This window comes from Egretta garzetta, unplaced genomic scaffold, assembly GCF_000687185.1.
Source record: "Egretta garzetta isolate BGI_Z169 unplaced genomic scaffold, ASM68718v1 scaffold127, whole genome shotgun sequence".
NCBI lineage: Eukaryota > Metazoa > Chordata > Aves > Pelecaniformes > Ardeidae > Egretta > Egretta garzetta.
Window position 1 is genome coordinate 135,287 of NW_009260132.1, and position 22,232 is coordinate 157,518.

Consider the following 22,232-nt stretch of genomic DNA (forward strand, 5'->3'; position numbering starts at 1 on the left):
TGTTTAAAAAAGGAGGAGGGGAAAAAAACACTGAAGTTACTTTAGGGATACACAATAAAAACATTTAGCTGCCAGCTACCAACATTATTGGCTAATTTAAGTCCCAGATGAAAGAATATGTTCTAAAGACATGAGACTCAAACACAGGCATGCTCCTTGCAATAAGCTGAATAATTATTAAGAACAAAGAGAGGAGAGGAGAGTTTATGATGTAACTTGTTACCTGCAGATGGCAGACTGGCTATAGGCTGGGCCTTCGGTGGCGCTTAGGGCTTGGCCAACTTGAGTCTGTGTCAGGCCAAGGGACAGGCGCCGGATTTTAAAAGCTTTGGCAAATTCTCGGATTTCTTCCAGATTCACCCCATCCACCTCTCCAGTGGCTGTTTGAGGATCTGTTGAAATATTTTTTTAATCGCATCAGTTCTTCGCATCACATATGAGTAGGCTAGGCTTACGCCAGCTTTCATTGTCAAGACGTTCATGTCCTTTTTTTTAAACGCCTATCCCTTTTTCTTCTTCCCCAAACAGAAGCAGGCTTGCCTTGTCAGGCATGTTATGAAGCATGTTCAGATTGCTGAAATGCCAATTAGGCTGCAGTGTTTCCAGGTGCTGGTGAAAGATTTTCAGACATACTTTATTGCTGAACTCCTGAAAATGGCCAACTCACCTCCGAGTGAGGCGGTGCCTGGGTTCCTCACTGCCATTTGTGCCTTGCAAAGTCTCCCTCAGGGTTGACAAGTCATGTTTCTCGTTTCCCCTTCTTACCACATACAGAAGGAAGGCTGGTGTTAATATATACATTTGCAGTCTGTGAGGAGGGCTAAATATACACATGAACTGTTGGTTTTTATAATTTGAAATCAAGACTTTCTGCTTTATCTACAACTAATGCCGAATAAGGAGATTCACAAACCTTCCTTCCCTTTTGCACAATACCCAATCCAGACCACCAGCCGAATATCCAAAATAAGCCAGCAAATGAACAAGCCCAAACAAAATGCTGCCTTTAAAAAACTCCTTAATTTAAAAATCATCTTTTAAAATATGCCCTTCTGAGAAGCAGCCTTTCAAGCTTTTCATTCTGCCTCCCATCAGGTCGATAATCAAGGAGCAGCAACATCAGCCATTAGGTTTCGGATGGTAATGCTGCACAATTTTTTACTTTTACATTAGCCCCTCAGAAGATAATGCTTATGATGCTGTGAGAATAAATCTGTCCTTCCTCTCCATAGCAGCTTACTGACACAGAAGGCTTTGTCCCCGAAAGGGCACATAATAAAGCATGTCTACCACAGGAAAGCTCCTTTGGTGCTGGATAACTCGGTCAATTTAGGACTTATCAAGGGAAATGACACAACAGCTGGAGAATGGAACTTCCCCCCCGCCCCCAAGCTACTGATACCTGGCTAAATAAAAGCGTTTGCCAAGTTGGAGACAGCATGGGACTGGGATGGTGGAAGATTTCAAAGTGGTGTGCAATCCTGTGTGTAGTGAAGCCATTCTCCCAGCGAGACACCTCTATTGTTCTTCACCTCATTCCTCAGACTTCTTAGGTGAAAAGTTTGCAGGACAATAACCCATCAATTTCTGTAAATGCAAGCATTTGTCCAAGGACGGTGCTAGACTACATTAATATTCTGAACCCTATATGAGAGTGGCTCCTGCTAGTACTGCTATAGCTAAGGGCTTGTCAGCATTACGGTAACAAAGCTTTTATTTTCAGGGTTTTATACACCTGATGTAAAATTCCCTTATGATGGAAATGTCCTATAAAAAATCTTTTAGTACAATAATAGACAGAGGGAAGAGGTTTTTCTGCTGTGTAAATTTAGCCTATATCGATTTGCAAGTTGAGCGTAAGAAGCACACATAGCAGTAGTATTTTAAAAATACTCGTGTATGCAGCCAGGGACCAGATGAACTATGCATACAGGTAAACACGCACATAGGCTGAACCGAGTTTTGACAATGCTCCACGCTCAGAATTGTCCCTCTTGTGCTTGAGCTCACCTGTGCACACATGAATGTGCTCATTCAGTATAAAGCTAGGGCATGTATTATTTGGTTTTAAGTAGCTGGCGCTGTGACAGGGGCCACTCAAGTTTGCAAAGTAATTGCCTTTAGAGGTGTGAAATTTTCCTAGCCACCCCATACACAGTCTCTCTCACATAGCAGTTCTGATATTCAGAGACACAGAATGGAGCTGGATGCGTAACTGCCCTTTGGGTCTCTGAAGAGCAACTGATAAATGTACAAAATATCATGAATGATAATAGCCTCAAAGATTCCCTTGAGTAAAGTGCACTAAGACAGTGACCTTCCTCACCTCTTCTCTTCCTTCACTTTAAGGCCTCTGACTAAGGCTATTAGGGATGTGACAAAGGACAATTCAGGTGTTCCCAGAGAACTTTCAAAGTAGCAAATGCTATGGCAACTGGCACCTGTAAACCTCCCCAACTCCTGTTAGGAATAAAAAGGGCGGTAAGAAAGCTAAGGGGTTATTTGCTTGCACGTGATTATAGAGAAATTCTGACAAGTTCTGCTGGGTCCTTCTGGTACGGCACTGTTGCAACACTGAATATCATGGAAAGTCCTTGCCTACTCGTGGGGGGATTGGACAAGGGAACAATTAGGCTGAGTTCCTCTTGAGATGAGAAAAAACCCTGTGATGCACGTCAGGAATATGGGATTAAATTGTAATATATGGCAGAGCATCTGTTGAGGAAGAGGCTTCATTCTTACACAGTGTCTTTGGGAAGAGGAAAGTACTAACAGAAGTAGACCAGAAGCCTTTTATCTCTGAACTGTAGGGGAAATAGCATTTGTATCAGATCAGAACCAATTCTACTTCAGGTGTGATTCAAAGCCCTTTGAAATCCATAGAAGCACTCCCTTGATTTCTACCAGCTCCGTAAAACTCCCGTAGTACTATGAAGACCACTCTATTGATATCATCATATAACAGCACTGGTCTGTTTTTCTCTATTGCCATTAAAATGCCATAAATACATAATGTTGGACCCTGTGGACTAATACACATACATAAATACATACAAATAGATAATGAACTTTGTTTTAATAAGTTCTGAGCTCTCAGAACAGTTAAGTGTATAGTGCACTTCACTTTTTAGGAAGAGTAGCTTATTGAAGACTGCAAATAAACCAGCGCTTTTTAAATTAAGTGGATATCCTAGAGAAGGCAGCACAGTGCCAACAGGAAAGTAAAGAACACCAATCTCATTGAATGGTTGGAATCTATAGTAACAGCATTTAAAAATTCCCAATGTACATTATATAGCTTCATAGAACAATGGCTGTGTTGTCTATGAAACTATGGGGTGCTGGAGAAAGGTGAGAGTTGCCTGGGACCATTTTTGGGGATATCGGTATATATCCCCTAACAAAAAGGAAGCCAGCTAAAATTCTCCCACGTCCTGGTGGATGGTGAAGGTAGATGAACAGAGTGGAAGAAATAAAATCCATAGGCTCTCCTGCATTGAATCCCCCTTTTTCCTACTGATGGCAATACTATTCCGCTTTTGAATTCTTCTGAAAATCCTGTATGAGTTTGTTGGTGAGCGCAAATTTGCTGTGATTTTAATAGTTAGGGAAAAAAAAAGAAATCAGTGCACCCTGAAGGAGAAAGCAAATTTCTGTTGTGCAGAGTTCTACCATGGGAGGGATTACAGGGGATGATTTCCCCAGTCAGACAGGAGGAGTAATAGCTGGCTGAGGAGGTCCAATGGAAAGTAAATTGGATAAGAGAGGCAGGACAAAACATTATTAATGGAAAATGGACTGGTGCTCAGGGGAAAGAAAGAAGAATAATTTGTTTGTGGGAGGCATTTTAATTTTATAGTAAGACATGACAGTCAAATGAATTTGGAAGGAAGAAAGAAACTTCATGGAGACACAAGGCTCAGCACATGAGGGGAAACCAGTGATTTCCACAAAGAGAGCATACAGTGGAAAAGTTAAAGAAATGAGAAGAGGGATGCATCTGAGAAGAGGAAAATTAAATGGAAAAAAGGACGAATAATGATGTAGAATTCAATGAAAAGAAAACAAAAAAGAGAAAAGAGAACAGAGATAGGATAAGACAGTAAGAAGAAATTGTACATAAGGGACAGGAAGAACAGAGATGAATCTTGCAGTCTTTGCTTAGGCAGAGCTTCTTTTTAAATGTCCTTTCTTTGGAAACAACCATAATTTTTTGCCTTTAGAAGAACTAGCACTTGTTCTTGGTGAGGGACGGAGGGAAAAGATGAGGCAAAAGAGAGCAGATATAAAGAACACAACACTCCAGAGGGAAAAAAAAAAAGGACAGAAAATAAAAAAATAAAGGGAAATAAATAAAAGGAAGGAAATTTATCTTTTTTTTTAATTAGGAAACATGCTAAAGAAAAATGTAAAATCATAAAGAAAATAGGACTAGAATGAAAAGTAAAAGGAATAAAAACAAGGAACATGAAACTCTAAAGTTACTAAAGCCCAATTTTGACCCCTTTCTCATAGTACTTTAGTAATTTCAATCATGTGAGGTGGCCTCTTGTACAGAGAGTTACTCTCTTTACAGTAAGTGTGTAGAACCTTGCCCCAAATAATTATTTACTGAAGTTATGTGGCTCTAAGCAATTTGATTAACAGAGTATGGTAGCTGAATATGCCTAGTTTTACATGAGCCTTACTATATTTGCAACATTCTGGAATATGGCAAATCTCTACCAAGGTACTCGACTCTAGGGCCTCTGCTGGAGAACTGGACTGCAGCTTTGGAATGAATGAGGAAAAGGAAACAATATTCCTGCCTCAGCAGGGGTAAAGCAATCAAAGAGGTGTTCAGGAGGCCACAAGTTGTTTCTTGTGGCCCTCATGCCTATGGATTTCTTTTCAGAACCACTGGCCCTTTGCAGGCCTCATCCCACTAAAAAACTTTGAATGGATGTCGGCAAACACTAGATTTCAATTGTAGGCAAAATAAAAACACAACACAAAGCTCTGCTAGCCAGTGTGGGAGCTAGGACACTGAGAAGGCTTTGTTCAGTTATGGGCCATAGGCTTGACAAAGTGGTGCTCCTGCCCTTCAGGGTTCTGCACCCAGAAACTCAATGGATTCTGCAAAGGAGCAAACCAGGGATGGCTTTCCATCTATTTACTTCCCTGTGTGTAGGCACAGCTGTATGCAAATTGGTTTTTAGTCACATGAAACAATTAAGCTCAATTAAGTCTGTCTAAAAGGGTGGTATTATCAAGGACAACGAAAGCTGTAAAGGATCCTGTCTGCCTTTTCATGTTTCATAACACGGGTGTTTTGATCTTTACCTACTGCACTGACCATAATTTCTTCTTTCTTGTAGGCTCTTCCTACATTACTGGAAATCAGCAGGTAGCTCTCTTGTGCCCTGGAACATTGTCACTTACATGCCAGCTCAAGCAGGCTTACGCATGCAGTGTTAGCTCCAGTTTGTGGTGGGTGAGATGCTCTCAAGAATATGCTGGATGGCCATCGGGGATCATTGAGATAATTGTTTCACTTCTCCCTGTGTGATAACTTTATGTAAATGGCAGAAATGAGTTGGTTTTTCCCTCACACCACTTGGTTTGTTGGTCTTGAATAGCTAGGGACTGGATGAAGCCCAAAACACAAATTTAGGACAATTCAAGAACTTTTTATTAATGTGTAATTATTGTCATGGTTTTTTATAGGAGATTCCTATAAATACCCTCTCCCTTTGGAATGCTCTTAAGATTTGGAACCCAGTGATTTCATTCCCAAGCACATGCCTTCCTCAGTCTGATTGCATGAAAAGTACTTTTTTTACTCTGAGACCCCCACTCGTTGATTTAATCAAACTTTCTTCTGTTTTGAGCAAGGGAGAAGAACTCCAGTTGTCTTCTCTGTGCCATTCATTATCACATGTAGGGTATTGACTATGGCTAAGTTTGATGCATTTGTCATTATAAGACAAGTTTCAGATCAACCACTTTGGAGAATAAGGCTAATAAAACATGTTGGTCTGCTCAGGATAAAAGAATTGTAATAACCTCTTTTCTTTGAGAAGCTTCAGTTTCCCTAAAACTTGAAGCACGGCCTTGATAGGTGTCAGGGAGATAGCGGTTATGTCACTAATGGGCTTCTTGCCATCCCAAGTAAGAACCTGTCTCAAACAAGTCCAAGCAGGTGAGTTTTCAGCGTTGCATATCTACTCAGCAGAGATTTGATAGACCTCTGTGTGGTGTTTTCTTTAATCTTTTCTCTGTACTGAGGATAATTGAGCTTAAGGCTGAAGTCGATGGAGAAGAACCCCCCCTCCTATGGTTATGGCTCTGGCCTGCTTTGGGCCAGGACGGCAGTAAAGACAGAGAGACTGACTCGCCTCTCTTCTTGGTGATCATTTTCTAGACTCCAGTGATGGCTTCTAGGGGGGGTGGGAGTGGTGTCTATGTAATGTGGATACAGAGGGGGCAAAAATTAACCTTGAGTCTGAAGAAAAAGAAATGATGGAAGGGGAAAAATCCCTGAGGACTACTAAGGAGCTAGGATTTGAGTTTGGAGTGGAGGGAGAGAGGGCCTGACCACAAAGAATAATAGTCACTGTGGTAGAGGAAAGAAAACAGGGAAGAAGAGGCAGCACTAATGATAAAACAAGGTAGAGAAGGACAGAAACTACCTAATAAAAAGGCTGGTAAAAGGGACACAGATATGGTCTGGGGACAGAGACTGACTGGGAGCTGGAGGGGAACTGAAATGGGAAGCGTTGAGGAATGATGGACTGTGAGGAAAGGAGTGCAGGGAGAAGGCAAGAGGAAAAAAGCGTGGAGGCAAGAGGAGCACAGATTGTGTGGAGAACAGCCTTATGAAGTCCTGGAACAGCACAAGTGGTGGAAGGAGTAAAGCCTCAGAGGAACAAGTAGAAAGTCTACGTTCATTAGTGTATCTTCCCCTTCCCCAAATTGATATTCCTGTGCCTCACACTCCTCTGCTCTCAGCCAAATCCATGAGCACAGCATGTGTCTTATTCCTTTTGAAGCATAACCAACAAGGTGATAACACAACCTATCAGCCTCTCCATCCATTCAACTGACAGAAGATCTCATATTTCCAACTATGAATACACACTCTGTCTCACCATACGGCTGACTTACATTACTATTCTGCTTTTGTAACAACCTTGAAATTTATCCAAGCAAAAAATGAAGCTAAAAGAACATCCTTAGAGTTGCACAAATAAACACTCAGGAGCTACAAAATGCTGGAGTTACATCAGCCCACAACACAGCATAGCATAGTCTTTGAGCCCTGGATTACCATTTCTTTTTCCCCAGACCCCTGACTCATCTAGTGCGCAGGACAAATTGTGCTTCGTTATAGAGGAAGCGATTGATGTATTGCCTTTTTACTTGTTCAGTGTGTGGCCCCAGACCTCTATTAAAGCTCTTCACTGAAGACATAGTTACTCATTTCCTCTTGAGCTCTTCTGGTTTTTTAAATCTTAATTTATTTTCTTGTGTTTCTACAAGATGAGGGTCTTCCCCTTCTCATTCACAGAGAAGTGGACAGGTATTAAGGGAAAAAGCATTTTTGGGTACCCAGTCTAGGTCAAGTAGGAGATGATTTGATACACTGTGTCTTTAAATGGTTCTTTATACAGTTCCACAGTGAAAATGCACTTTAAATGGTAACTGTGAGTACCAGGTTCTTCTGTAAATTAAAGTCCAGAGTCTCAAGCTGGATATTGAGGGAGCACTTGTGAAAAATCTCTTTTAAGTAACTTGCCTGCCATTGCACTGGAATTACATGGCAGACAGAAAGCTTCAGCTCCTCAGCCCTCTACCGCCTGAAGCAAGACCATCGTTCAATTTTCTACAGCTCCCTACCTCAAATGTTATGCAAACTGGGGAACAGTTTAGTGAATCAGGTAGGGAACAAACCCTGGGACAGCAGCCCACCTGTTGCATTAGTAATTCTGATGCATCCCTAGAAAAATTCCATTGGGAATGTGCTGAAAGAAGGATGAGGAAAAAAATCACGATTGCATGATTTTAATCACAATGTATATCATAAAATACATGTTCTAAGAGGAACTGAGTACAGTGGAACAAGCAACTATTTTTCTAACATCTCCTAACTTTTGATGGATTTACCCTGTAAACTTAAAAGGGCTTCTTCCATGTTGCTTTTATTGTGTAGTGCACTTATTCCACATGGGGAAATTGACTGGAATAACTATTGTGGGGTAGAGTACCCCTCAACAGTTATTCTAGAATATTTTTTTAATAAGAATGTCCACAAGGGAGGCTATTCTGGACCAGCCATTGAAAAGTAACTTATTCTGCACTAGCTATTTTAGTCAATTTTCCCACATAGACAAGGGGTAAATTTATGTATTTTTAACATGAAGTCCTTTATTTGTCTTCTTCCTACAAACTCATCTACATGAGAAAATTTACTGACAGAGCAATAGCAGTATATTTATATCACTATAATTATATCTATATATTTTATGTACTTACAGCTACCAATGTGATATTTTTATTCCAGAATAAAAGTATTCACACTGGGAATTATACCAGCATAATTTTACCACTACAGCTCTGCTAGTAATTTCCCCATGTAAACAATCTCTGAAATAATCTAACCAAAATTTTTTCACATCTTCCTTTGCATGACAGTTTCTCCAAGTGCTTCATAAACTTGTAACAGTCATATATTTTACAATAGCAATATGGTGTGAGCTGTAGTGTTTGTTTACTTGAAATATGTACATGGAGTATCTTTGAACAAGGTCATCCAATACACTCAATTTTTGCAGATGTGCAAAACCTGTTAATACTTCTTATGTATAATTTTAATGTGGGGTTTTTTTTGCTATGTAAAGACCAAAGTTAATGCTGATAAGGTAATAGTGAAGACTGAATTGTGGTATCTGGAAGAATGGGCTGTTAAGGAGGACAGCTGTTACAATCCTAACACTGAAACTCAGTTATTTCACTGCAGCGTGCTTCTCTCTCCTCTCCCACATGTTACAGTTCTTTCCTGTTTAAATTGTGCAAGCTTTTCCTGGAAAGAAAAGTATCTCACTCTAGATTTGTGTAGTACTGGGGTTTGTAAAATGGTTTGCTACACTAACTAAGCAAACAAACAGTAACGAACAAGCGCCCTAACCAAAAGCAGGAAGATCCATCTGCCCACCAAATTCTGAGCAATATAATTCATTATATTGACTGATTCAAAAACTTTTTAATTCCAGAGAACATAAACTATCTTTTAGTTAAAAGAATTGTCCTTGTAAGTCAATTAACGGCTGCTACCATTTTTATGACCGTTTTTAGCATTGATTACAATTTCTCAAGGCATGTTTACCTTAAGCCCCATTGATGACAGCACTTAGCGGTTCTTACTGGTAAGAGTCACTCTACTTAGCAATATACAATCTACTGTATGGAAAAAAAAAAGGAGGGAAAGCAGATCAGGAAACTCAGCAGTGAGGAGGACAAACAGACGGGAGAATTAAGGAGAGCCAGGGAGCAATACTTACTGCTGACTAACTGGCCAACACTCAAAGCTGAAGAGGAGGAGGATGAGGAGGAAGAAGAGGAAGCCTGACGCACTGGGCTTTGAGACATAGATGCTTGACTGTGAGCCAAATGCAGGAGATTGGGTTGTGAGGCTGCTTGTCCCACTTGCGTCTGGGAGGGCTGATGGAGCTATATGTTAAAATGTAAAAATAGGTATTTAGAAAATGAAGCAGTAACAGGAAACTTTCAATGCACCATCTCACCCATCTATTTCTGGGAGACAAATCCCATAGGAGCAATAAATACCATGGACTTAGTTCAGGTGACAGTGTTACAGCAGGAGCAATCTGAGTAACTCTGAATTCTGACTTTCCATTTTTTCTCAGTTTAATCAGATACTTTATCTAATTAGAAGCTAAATACTTGTTTGAAATGGGTGATAAGAGACCTGTGACATTCCCAGCAGCATTCTGAATTAATAAATACATGTCCTTACCTGTTTTCTGACTCATGAAGTCAGACTTTTATTCCCTACATGGATTTAATGGCAGGGTTAGGTTAACGGTTGGACTTGATTATCTTAAAGGTCTTTTCCAACCTAAACTATTCTATGATTCTCCTACAAATCAGCATTGTTTCAGAGAGGTCCCTTCATATGCAGGACCAGGGCCAAGAAGAGTGGGAATGGGGAAGAGAAGTTAAATTGGGAGAAAATCCCTTTCCTATAGAAAGGAATAATTTGTTTTATGACATCAGATCTGGCAAACAAACCAAAATGTTTAAACCTTATTTCTCAGTCGATAAACTGTCCTTGCCTAAAACACACAGTGAAACTTCTGAGCCCCATTCACATCAAGACTGTGTCACGTAAGACATAGCTAAAAAGTCTAGCGAGTACAGTAGATGCAAATGAAACACTGTGATATGTGAGTCTGGCTTTACAAATTTTTCTTTTTACAAATTTTACAACAGTGTAGTCTTTGGTTGTTCACTAGGGGAAACAAAGAACCATTAATCCCTTCTGCCTATAATAAGATTTCACATGGGATTGAAAACTAGGAACATTCACTGGTACTGATTTTTACATAAAACTCCCAGCAAATTCAAAGGGCAGCCTCTCTACCGAATGAAGATACACAATGGGCCTTACAGTTTTGAATTGGCTTCTAGTAGTCCAGTACAGCCTTTTCAGAGCCTAATAATACAGTAATATAGTCCTGATACACTCAGGTGACTGCTACTTATTATACCTTTATTTTATGTTGATTCTTGATATTGATCAAAAAAGATTGCAAAAATGTACTAAAAGGCTTCACTTTTAAGTGATAGCTGTTATCTGCATTCTCAGAAAGGGGGAAAGATAAAGGCCTATTTGGTCTTGCTTGAAGTCAGTAATTTAAATCTATTTCTTGAATTCTAAGGAGTATGAGTTTTTCTCTTTTGATATTTAACTGAACAAATGACTTCAGAAAAGGAGCTGAATTCATTAGTAATACTCAAATTGTATATAATATGCTCCCAGAACACATAGAAATGACTGAATAAGTAGACAACAAATTGTATGGCACAGTAGATAAAGGTATCTGATCACATTCAAGATGACACTTTTCTGTGGAATACATATGAACAATTTTAATGACATTATTCATGTTAGGGTCTGTTTAAGAATGGAAGAAATTACAACTCCTTTTTCTACCTCCCACATGGATGATATAATGCAGAATGAAGCAAGAACTTTGAGCTATCCTTTAATAATAATGAAAATTATTTATCTGACCAGTTTTAGCCTATTCTGACTTCCCTAGGGATCAATAAACAAAACCATGTTATTATGTCGAGGAAGCTTTTTGGGTCAAGCACATTTTAAAAAAGAAAACTGACACTGTATCAAAGGGATAATAGTTGAGAAGCTGACTGAGAGGCTTCCAGATTTCCGACTCATGCAAGCACTGGGCGTCTTTAAAAAAAAATCACTAAGGGTTAGATTTTGTCTATAGAGCTCACAACCCAGAACGTTTACTTTTATAATATCTTCTCCTAGGGAAGCAGTCTGCTAGGAGGGCTGGCCTCCTCCAAATGCTGCAGAAATGGATGGCCCATCCATTATGCCCACATCGCTCCAGACTGCTGCTTTCAGAAACAGGCAGGTGTTTGGGCTCTGGGTCTGTTGTCCGAGGGAATCTCTGGCAAAGCTAAAGATTTCAGCCTAGGCTAGGTGAGGGAAGAAAAGTATTGCAAGGGAATAAGCTAGATGCTTTTGCTCTCTCTGGAGCAGTCGTAAAGATGTTGGTGCTTATCTGCAAGGATGGAGGAGCAAATGTAGTAGCTATCTTTAAAAAGAAAGATCTGCAAAATTATAGCCCAGTCAACTAAACTTCAACCCGTGGAAAAGTACTGAAGAAAATAATCAAACAATTTGTAAGCACCTGCAAGAAAACAAGGTAGCAACAGACAACATGGATTGTTAGGAACAAACTGTGTCAAACCAATCTGATCTCCCTCTAAGACAGGGTAATTGGCCTTGCGGACAGGGAAAAAGCAGTAGGTGGTTTGACTTTACAAGTCTCTCGACACTCCCTCGTGTGACATTCTTTATAACCTAGGGAAACACAGTTTAGATGAAATTGCTGCAGAATGAATGCAAGAGTAGTTAGAAAACAAAACTGAGGGAATAGATATCTGTCTGTGGAAGCGGAAGTGTGCGTGGATGGTGCTTCACAGAAGTCTGTCCTTCTTCTGCACTACTTAATATTTTCCTAATGACCTGGATGATGGAGAAGAAAATATACTTATTAAATTTACATGCCGATAACATGCTGTGAGGGAATTCTGATAGGTTGCAATACAGGATTAGGATTCAAAATGATCCTGTCAGTTTGAACATGCCACCAGCAATGCTGAGGTGTTGCAAAAGCGAAGATAAGGCAAGTCCCATACCGAGCTGTGTGAGTGGCAGTGATGTCTGCAGCACATGTGAAGAATCTTTTCTACTAAGCACTGGAAAAACCCCTTGAGGAGGGAGGAGGGGGGGTGGGGGTGGGGCACATCATGTCCACAGCTAGATGCCACACTTCAGACAAAATCTAGACTGATTGGAGGAGAATAATTAGAGTGGCTGAGGGCTTGAGAGTTACCTGAGGCTTATGAAGACACCTGGATCAAACTGGTTGCGTTAAATCTAAAGAAGGGAAGACTGAGTGGGATATGATGCCTGCCTCAAATACAGGCACAGCTAATGAAAAGAGGAGAGAATGAGTCTGTCTTACGTTTTATAGTGGAGAGAATGAGGCACAATAACCTGGAAGATTCAAATTAGATGCTGGGAAAAGCTGTCTAGTGTGGCAGTGAAGCACTGGCGTAAATTACTGGGGGAACCTGTGGAGTTCCTATGAGAGTGCTTAGAAGCAAGTTAGACAAATACTGGAATAGCTACTCCGCCTGAGAACAACTGGGTAATCTCTTGAACCTTGACCTTCCAGCCTTAGTTATTTATGATTCTATGCTACTTCCCATCAGTATTTCTCAGGGATAAATACATGATCTTGTAAGACACAGATGGCAAATCCAACATTTTCCAGCCATGCTACACATACAGTCACTGAACAGTTCAACTGCTGAGCATGTACACAATAAAATTAAAGTTTCCAGGAAGCACCAGAATGAGAGGGCATTCTGTATTCTCCAGTTCGGCATGCAAAGCGTGTACACAGCCACAGCCACTATGTAGCACATGCCCAGTATGCTGTTTAAGTCTAGGGAATGTTTGATTCTCTGCACATGTGTTGCACAATGCATTTAGAAAAGTATCTTTGAAATAACTGGGATATCCAGAAGCTTGGTAGTTTTCTTGTTAGACATCCAGAAATATTTGGACAAATGTAAGAAATTCTCAAAATTTAGCTGGGCAAAAAGAGATATGGCTGGTGTAGTCTGAATGGACAGTGACCTCAGGTGTAATAGGGATATTTACAGATTGTTGCTTTCGAATGCGCTGCTTGTGAGGGAAAAGGGAGCAATGGGGTTTGAGAAGCTGAAGAGTCACCTTAAGGCCTGACCAGGGACTGAGGGAGGATTCCATCTTTAACTGCCCATATAATTTCCAGCACACCCCCTGTTTTACAGACATGACGGTTAAGCTGTAAATGTCCTGCTTAAAGAACAATGATAGTTATCTATGTCATGAAATTGCATTAAAATGCTCTCTCTCTTTTCATCCATTATAATTTCCACTCCAGAAATAGCCTTAAGGAGAGGCGACGATTAGATTATGAATTAGATTCTAGATGACAGAATCAATTTGAACTTGCAATAGCTGACTTTTCCCAATTTTGGACACGTACATATGATATGAATTATATTTATGACTGTTGTGCATTTTCCATCCAAAGACAGAAGGAGGCACAGAAATTACAGAAGCAGTTGCTGTAAGTGCCATTCTGTGTAGGTGGATACAGTAGACACGCCGAGAATGATGACTGTATGCAACACTGATCAGTATCTGGCAGGAATATATGTATGCACACTACAGCTAGAGGAATAAGATGAATATGAGAAGCATAAAGTGCAGCATAATACTTTATAAGAATAAACTGAAAAATGCAAAGGGCCTGATTCTTATTTCTTTTACACCAGTTTGACATGCTTCAGTCTACAGTGAAGGTGGTATTTATTGATAATTGCAGAGGCAAAGAATGAATTAGGTCTGTAAGACTAAATTTTGTTCTTAAACTATATATGTAGGATAGTCCTACACCTGGAATGGTTATCTGGAGTTCTGTATTAAGGTCTTCTTACGAGATGAGGGATGTTGTTCCCTGCATCCAGAAAGCCACATGATAATGATAAGAGTAACAAGGCACTTTGCATAAGCTAAGGAAAGAGAAAGAAACTAAGTGGAAATAAAGAGCAAACTTGAGAGAATATTGCTCTGTTTCATAACAGAACTGCTACTGGTTTTACAGAGAGTCTGGACAAACAGCAAGGGCAAAATATGGTCCTAATGGAAGGGAGAAGAAAGTAATGGGTTTAAATTGCAGTAGGGGAGGCTAGGGTCAGGCATCAGGAAGACCTTTCTAATGCTAAGGAGAGTGGCCTAGGTTGCCTAGGGATGTCAGGGAACCTCCATCACTGAAGGTTTTTAAGAACAGGTTAGACAAACATCTGTCAAGAATGATATAGGGACAGCTGATCCTGCCTAGGGGGAGGGGATGGACTGCATGACCTCTTCAGGTCCTTTCCAGTCCTATTTTTCTATGATTCAGTGAAAAAGAAATCTGAGAGACGAGGAAACACAACAAATCAGAGAAGACAGAGGTGAAAAAGACAAGTATAACAAAAAGGGCAGAAGAGATGAAACTAAGAGGAGTGGCACAAAGAGCAAGAAATACATTTTAAACAATCCTCTTTATGATACAAATAAAGATTTTCAATTTTTTCCAATGTCAGCTAGTTCTTCTTGGGAAATATGGACATTAGCTCTAATAAAGTCTGAAGTCCGTGGAAGGTGCTGAAAAATAAATGCCTTGATATAAAAAGACATTCTCAAACACTTTGAAATGCCACGATAATGCCTTGCAGTAGTAGTTTAAGTGTTTCGTGCTTCCATTTTTCCTGTAAACGGAGTTCTCTGCTCTCTCTATGTTTCCTGAAATGTGTCATACATTTGTTTTTGAGAAAGAGTGGTGGTGTGCTGCGGCCACTGCATGATTTGAGAGCACCATGGCAGAGGAAGTCTGTCTTCAAACCTACTCAACCTGCATGATCAAACATGGGCTTCAAAAACGTTTTCTTAAATCTTCTATCAAATGGAGAGAATAAATTATTACGCATTTCCATGCAGTTCATGCCGAATCACTTTCACAGTCATACCTGCCAGATTGTTTCCACTGTGGCCCAAATACTGTACCCCATCACCACAATTTAGCTTAGTCAAATAAATTCATGTAAGTGAATATATGAATCTGAATATGAAAGCTGTTTGATGATTAGTAAGTATCTTGTCTCTTGGTATAGTATATTATAGTATATATAGTATAAAGTGCCTCTATACACGCTGCTTAGAGTGACAGAAAAGGTACATTCAGAAACTAGCATAAAAAAGCTTTTTGGGTACACACAGGCTGTGCACATACTCAGCTCAAAATGAAGACTACAGCAAAGGAGTGCTGGTGAGCTGTGGACATAACTGGGGGTAGGACTTAGCATCTGCTGAAGTTCTTTCAAAGCCTTTCTGTGGGATCAGAACCATCTTCAAAGTATACGGCTGTATCTGAAGGTCTCTGGGCTCGCTAAATGAGCTTGAAGACATAGCCAGGCTTCTGTAGAAGATATAATTTTATATGCAAATCAGGTGCATCTGTCATCTTTTTGACCCCCATCAGAAATGATATAATGTCAGTATTACAGTAACAGACCTAAATGTGTAGGTAAGTGCATAATTCAAAGGTAACAGCAACAGTGAACAGTGCTGTACTCTCTCTATGCCTCAGTTCCTTAGAATGACACAGGCAGTGTAGTGATATCTTCCTATTCCCCATGGTGTGGTGCAGTTAAATTGGCTTTTTTGAGATATCCTATTTCTACAGTGCAGATGCCACAAAGAAAACTGGTCAGGAAGAGATGTAAGTTGCAAGTTAAGTGTTCATGCTGTGGCAAGGAAAATCTGACATAGTCACTTGTACTAGTAAATAGTCTGGTAATCTTGACTTTCAAAAATCTCGTAATTTTATCCATGGGTGAAATGGAATAACGTAATGCTGATAGTAAAGGAAAATAGAAAGAAGCGAGAAAAATCACCACATCACTGCAAGTCATATAAAAAGCAAAAGAGAAACAAAGTTGGATTGAGACAACACAGCTTAGTGGCTATATTCAAACACAGAGAAAGAAGATTGCACTTCTCAAAACAAGACAGCATCAAAGCAATAAGAGCATTGCAGGAAGAAAATGATTGAGAGCTGGTTAGATTTTAACAGGAGAGGAAAACAAGGGATTGTATGTGGGAGGCTGAGACTGCAGAAAGAAAATGCCTGGCATGAAATTTGGAAAGCAGATCTACAAGAATGACCATAGACCCATCTGAGAGCTGCCTATGTCTTTTCAACAGTTTATCTGGAATGTGATAGCCAATGTCAATGAAGATGGGGAACTGACTATGTAAGAAAATGCTGCCTAGGAGCTTGTTTTATTGTGTTAGAGTTGGCAGAAGCCCAAAGCTGGTAGTGCTATAAGACACGATGAAATATGAAAAGTTCTGGCAGGCAGTGTAGATAAAACAAGACTGAGGACAACCGAGACTACAGGACTGATTTAATGAATCTAGTATGTAGAAGGAAAGAGCCAGACAACAGCAAGAAGGGAACCTGATGATGAGTTGCACTGGAGAACAATATAATGTGTAGAAGTTGCTTCTGTGTGCTGTGGGCAAGAAAATAGTTATGAAAACACCAATTATTAGGAAAGCTGTTTAAGGAATTAATAAACAAGAGTGTGTTTTGAACCCCAGTGATCACTGGCAGCTGGATTCTTCTTACCTAATTTCACTCATATAAGAATTAATTGTCTATCCTAAAATAACTCCCTCTCACATCAATGGAGACGATACCTTAAGATACCCATTAAAGATTCAATCTATCTAAAAATTATGCTGTTCTGACAGGCTGAGTTGCCCTTTGTACATGCATATGTCTCCTTGTTTATGTGTCTCTGTCTACAGGAAATCTAGCCAATTAGCTTCCACCAGATACCTACCTGCTCTATGACTAAGTTAAGCAAGGTGAATCTTTTCCTAAATTTCATAAGACTCCAATTCATGGTTCAAGTTCTTCTGTCAGTTGTGTTGGTGTTAACCAGTGTTGTTAAAGATATGAAAGAACACCTTAAACCAAGGTTTTCAAATCTGATAGCAAATAACAATGCTAACAAGCTCAGCTGTTCTTGAAAAACAAGTGCATTTAGCCATACAACCTGGATTTTGGCAAAATCCCTCCTGAGAGGCATGGAGGAAGTGCAGAAGTTAAGGTTACAAGGTACTCTTCTATTATGAGATATAAAGAGCTTAAAAAAGCAAGAAACATAAAATTAGGGAATAAATTGTCCTTTTTTAAGAAAGGGGACTACAAGTAGAGATTAAAGGATTTATACCACATTTTTTTTAATGGTTTTAGCAAGCCGCAAGAAAAAATGGTGAACAATGGTTGAATCAGCAGGAGGAACATGTGAATTACTTAAGTTGGTACAGAATACCATGAACAACTTACGGATCCTATTTACAACATGCCAGGGGAGCATTATGACAGATGAAATACAGAGTAGATAGGTGCAAAGTGATTCACGTTAAAAGGAACCATTTTAGTGACTCACATGGTAACAATCAGGGAAGCAAAGATGTATCATGGTGGTTACATCTGCTTATTGAAAAACCTGCTCAATGAGCAGAGATAGTTAGAAAAAAGCAGGATGTTAGGCTGTATTGAGATAAAGACAGAAAATAATGCTGAAAATATTATAATGTTATTGTGTAAAACAGTGATGCATCCTCATTGTGATCATGGCATTCAGTTCTGATCACAAAATCTCAGAGTGGAAATTGAAATGGTGGAGATGGGCAGTAAAAATTATTAAAGGCAAAGAAAAACTTGTTTATGCACAGAGATAAAAAGAACACAGACTACAACAGGAGTGCAAACAGCTGCCTGCCTTAAAAAGCTGTTACAATTTCTAGAAGGATTCTTGGTGTATGCATAGGTGCTGATGCTTAGATTAGCAAAATCTTGGAAAATAGTGAAAACGCTGAAGCTTTAACTACTCCGTGTAACTTAAAAAAGAACAATCCCTACTGTGGGCGGTTTAAAGAACATAAATCGGAAACATCTATTTATTCTTAAAAACAAGAGGAATAGGATTACAATGGAATTGCTTGTGTACATTGAAAAGCAACCTATTTACAACACAGAAAAGGAAGCACTGCTTTACACTACACGTAAGTAACCTACGAACTTATTTCCATGAGGAGACGTTGAGATTTTAGTCTGTCAAGTTTGAAAAAGTTGTCTGAATAAATAACGCATGTAGTCTACCTAAGTAAAGCTGACTAAAAACAGTATCTGAGGCATTTAAGTCTTCAGCCTTCAGGCAAAAAGTAAGCACTAGCATGCATTACTTGGCAACTGGAACGGGCTACACAGGTTCAGGTATAGTGACGCAGCTAACAAGCAGCGGCTTATTATCATCACTTGCAATCACCTCTCTTTCTCTGGCAGTACTTGGTTTCCAAGGAAGTGACAAGTTGAAAGTTAAACTAGGAGCATAAGCAACATTTTACTACATTATTTATTTCCTCATTTATTTCTCCATGACATTCTCAAAAATTCTCTGAAACTTGTCTTGTACTCCTCTTTCCCCCTTCTGAAGCTTCTTTCATCAAGTTACAAGACACCAAATGCGGTGTGACACCATTTTCAAAAATATTGTGAATTCCTGATGAGCCCTCCGAGTTTGAGCACTCAGTTCTTCTGAAAACAAGGTTTTAAACTTATAACTAAATATGCTATCATTCGCCAAACACTACAGTTTGGCTAAGTCTTTACCCAGGCAATAAGATAAATTCAGGATCTCCTTATACTTTGTGTAATTCTAGTTACTTTTCAAATGATAAGGCAGTTTGTATAATACTAGCTTAATTGCTTTTGACTGTCCATCAGCATTATTCCTATGAGGAATCTGGCTCTTGTACCTCTTTTCTGCTCCCGCTGAAATCAATGGCAAAATTTCCTGTGACTTCCTGCAGTAAAATCCGAAGAGCCAGTAGAGGGAGCACAAATACATAGAAATAATTTTCTGCGGTTCCTATAAAAATGATCGTGTGTACTATTTTTCCATCTAGTATTTGCACTACTTTTTTTTCCCCCGATGAAAGATGCTGTCTTGATCGGGCTCCAACAGATGTAGGTAAGGAGGCTCTGTGTTGTTTGGTGGCCCTTCCTGCAATCCCTGGCACCTCAGGACTCTGTGTGAGAGGCACAGGCTGGACCCTGTGAAACTGATCTTGGAAAAATTATGTTTTCCACCTACATAGCACTGCTGGGCAGACCAGCACAGTATGTGGCACACCTTTGGCTCTTGGACATAACCAGAGCTCTGCTGATTGACAATCTCTGCCAGCTGATTGTTACACATGAGGATGCAGGTTGGGGGAACCAGCATGATATAGCACGATATGGCTAAACAGTGACTTTCTACCTTGAACGCCTGCTCATTCAGCAAGCTGCAGCCTTCAGCAGCTGTTTGTCCCTTTAGGTGAGCCCAATGCCACTAGCTGTGCAGGGAAAGGTCACACCTCTGTCTCTTCTCTGCCCACTGGTGCTGCTGGTGGATGTTGTCTGGAAGAGGTTGCTTTGCTCCAGGACTCAGAATGTGCACTGCTCTGCAGGTGAGGAGGTCTCAGGGAATAATACAGGTGCCCTATGCTCCTCTTTACTTCTACATTTCATTAGTTTCAAATGGGATCTCAGGATCGCTACCCTTTTTGAGAGCTTCCCCCATAAAGGAGGGAAAGGCCTAATCTCTTCAGGGGACTGACTCAAAAAGAAACATCCCCCCCAGGAAACCAAACAGAAACTGCTGAGTTTCTTATTCCACTGTCAGGCTTTCCTGTGCTGGAGAACACAGAACCTGCCCTCCCACCCATCCCACTTCATTTGAAACCATGTACATGCAACAGCTGCAAAAGCACCTGCCAGTAGGATAAGTCTGCTCCCATTAAAGAAAATAGATAAATGACAAGTGCTTTGGAAAATTCCTCTGCTAGAGACCACAGAGGATAGGATGGAAAAAAAGAGTATGTAACCACTTGGGTGCAAAACATTTTCAAAACAAATAAAAAAGTCACCTTAGAGATCCATTGGCTCTCTACTTCTAAATTTGAAAAAAACCACCCCAAAACAACAACAAATTTGGAGTTCAGGGGGCCCTGGGATTCTCAGAAATGTACAAAAGCCTGCTACCTGTGACTGGAGGTGTAGGCAGGACTAGAAAACCAAGCACTACCAGAAATTGGAATGCTAAACTGAACATTTAAGTGAGTGACACTTTTGTAAGTACCTTTTTGGTAATCACATTTGATGTCTTTTCCATCCTCAATTTCCTCTATTTTGTGGAAAATGGTGGCACTACAACTCTTTGCTCTATACATGTAGACACAACTAATGAATTTGGCTTTAGAGTAAAATAAAAAGAACTATAGAAACCTTTTCGGACCTTGGTGAAGTTGTCGCACCCATACTGAAGTCTGTGAACTACCTGGTGCCTTACACTGAATACTCATTTCCCTAACTACTTTCAGTCTATGCAAATATGCACAATCATATCTGATTTTCCAGTGAAGAAGACTAATAGGTTTTTGTATTTTTGTTTTCTCTGCATGTTCCAAAACATTTCAAACCCCAGTCTACTGGGTGACCACTAACCAAGCAACTGAACTTTATCGGCCAGATGGGCCTCTTCCTTTTCATATTCCTACTGTGCTTTCACTGCAGAAAATTTCTCAGTTGGCCCTATCTTGACCTTTAAAAGAAAAAAAAAAGAATAACTGGATAACCCCTGAATGTATAAATAAATGATATAACATTATATTATAACTACATCTATAGTATACATTAATATACTATGTATGATAGAATTAATCTTTTGTATTTAAAAATGATAAAGAACTGGGAGTTTCTAGAAAGGCCATGAGAGAGTCCATGAGGAGTAGAAGATTTCTGCGCATCTGTATTGACAATGATTCAAGCTATAGACACTTTACCTGCTGGCCTGGTTTGAGCGGCGATAGTGTTATTCCCTGGGTATTGATCACTGGGAGTATCTGGTTGCCGATGACAGTAGCGATGATCTGACCCTGGGCGTTGGTCAATAACTGTGGAGTTATCGGCTGCACCTGAAGTCCCTGAGCTCCACCTGCCGCCTGGCTGGAGGGGACTGGATTAGGCATCAGTGGGATTGTTCCAATAATCTGGAGAAAATGACATAGAAAGGGAAAATGTACACATGCCACATATACTTGCCACACATAATTACTTGGTTTATGTGTGTTAACTCAAACTTAGGTGAAATAAGCACAGAGAGACAGATATGACAGGCTGAGGGTAGGAAAACAACCATTCCTTTACTGAGGCGATGAGGACTTTCCAACTCATTTGTTGCATCATGTATCACCTGTATGTTTTACCACTGTCCACTGTCATCCCCTACAAAGCTGCTGTGGCTGAGAGTGTATGAAAAAAATGCTGCGCCAGGCTCTGGCCCCTGGATGATGCTTTGTTCCCACCTCTCATTTGAACGCAGAGTGAAATAGATGCAAGTATCAGTCTGTTTGTCTTGCTTTCTGCAACTCACCTGTGCAACGTTATCAACTGTCAACTGAGGTGCTTACATCATTTTCCTCAATTTACTGATACCTAGTACCCTAGATGATGACCTATTCCTCCCATGCAATCGCAGGGAGGACAAAGAGATACTGGTGCCTTTCAGGACATGGCTTATTAAGATATGTTCATAAAAATGCAGCTGCTTTTGGATGACAACTAAGTAGTACAACAAAACAGGAGGGCTGCTATTAGATAAAACGTTTTATCTAACATTTCTGGGGCAAGTACTTGCAAAAGGAGACACTTGTGACATCTCAGATTTGAGAATACAGTGATTTCCTAAATTGT

At 40.0% G+C, this 22,232-nt stretch overlaps 1 protein-coding gene across 1 annotated transcript in view; it reads right to left on the bottom strand.

Annotated features, from left to right (window-relative positions):
• The window catches only part of POU6F2 (POU class 6 homeobox 2), a 316,318-nt gene that overhangs the window by 3,595 nt on the left and 290,491 nt on the right, over window positions 1-22,232 (bottom strand). Inside the window, exons 7-9 of the mRNA XM_009641557.2 lie at window positions 21,323-21,529; window positions 9,540-9,708; window positions 224-392 (exon numbers count right to left, since the gene is read on the bottom strand). Coding sequence (XP_009639852.2) covers window positions 224-392; window positions 9,540-9,708; window positions 21,323-21,529 — 545 coding nt within the window. The remainder of the gene's footprint in view (window positions 1-223; window positions 393-9,539; window positions 9,709-21,322; window positions 21,530-22,232) is intronic.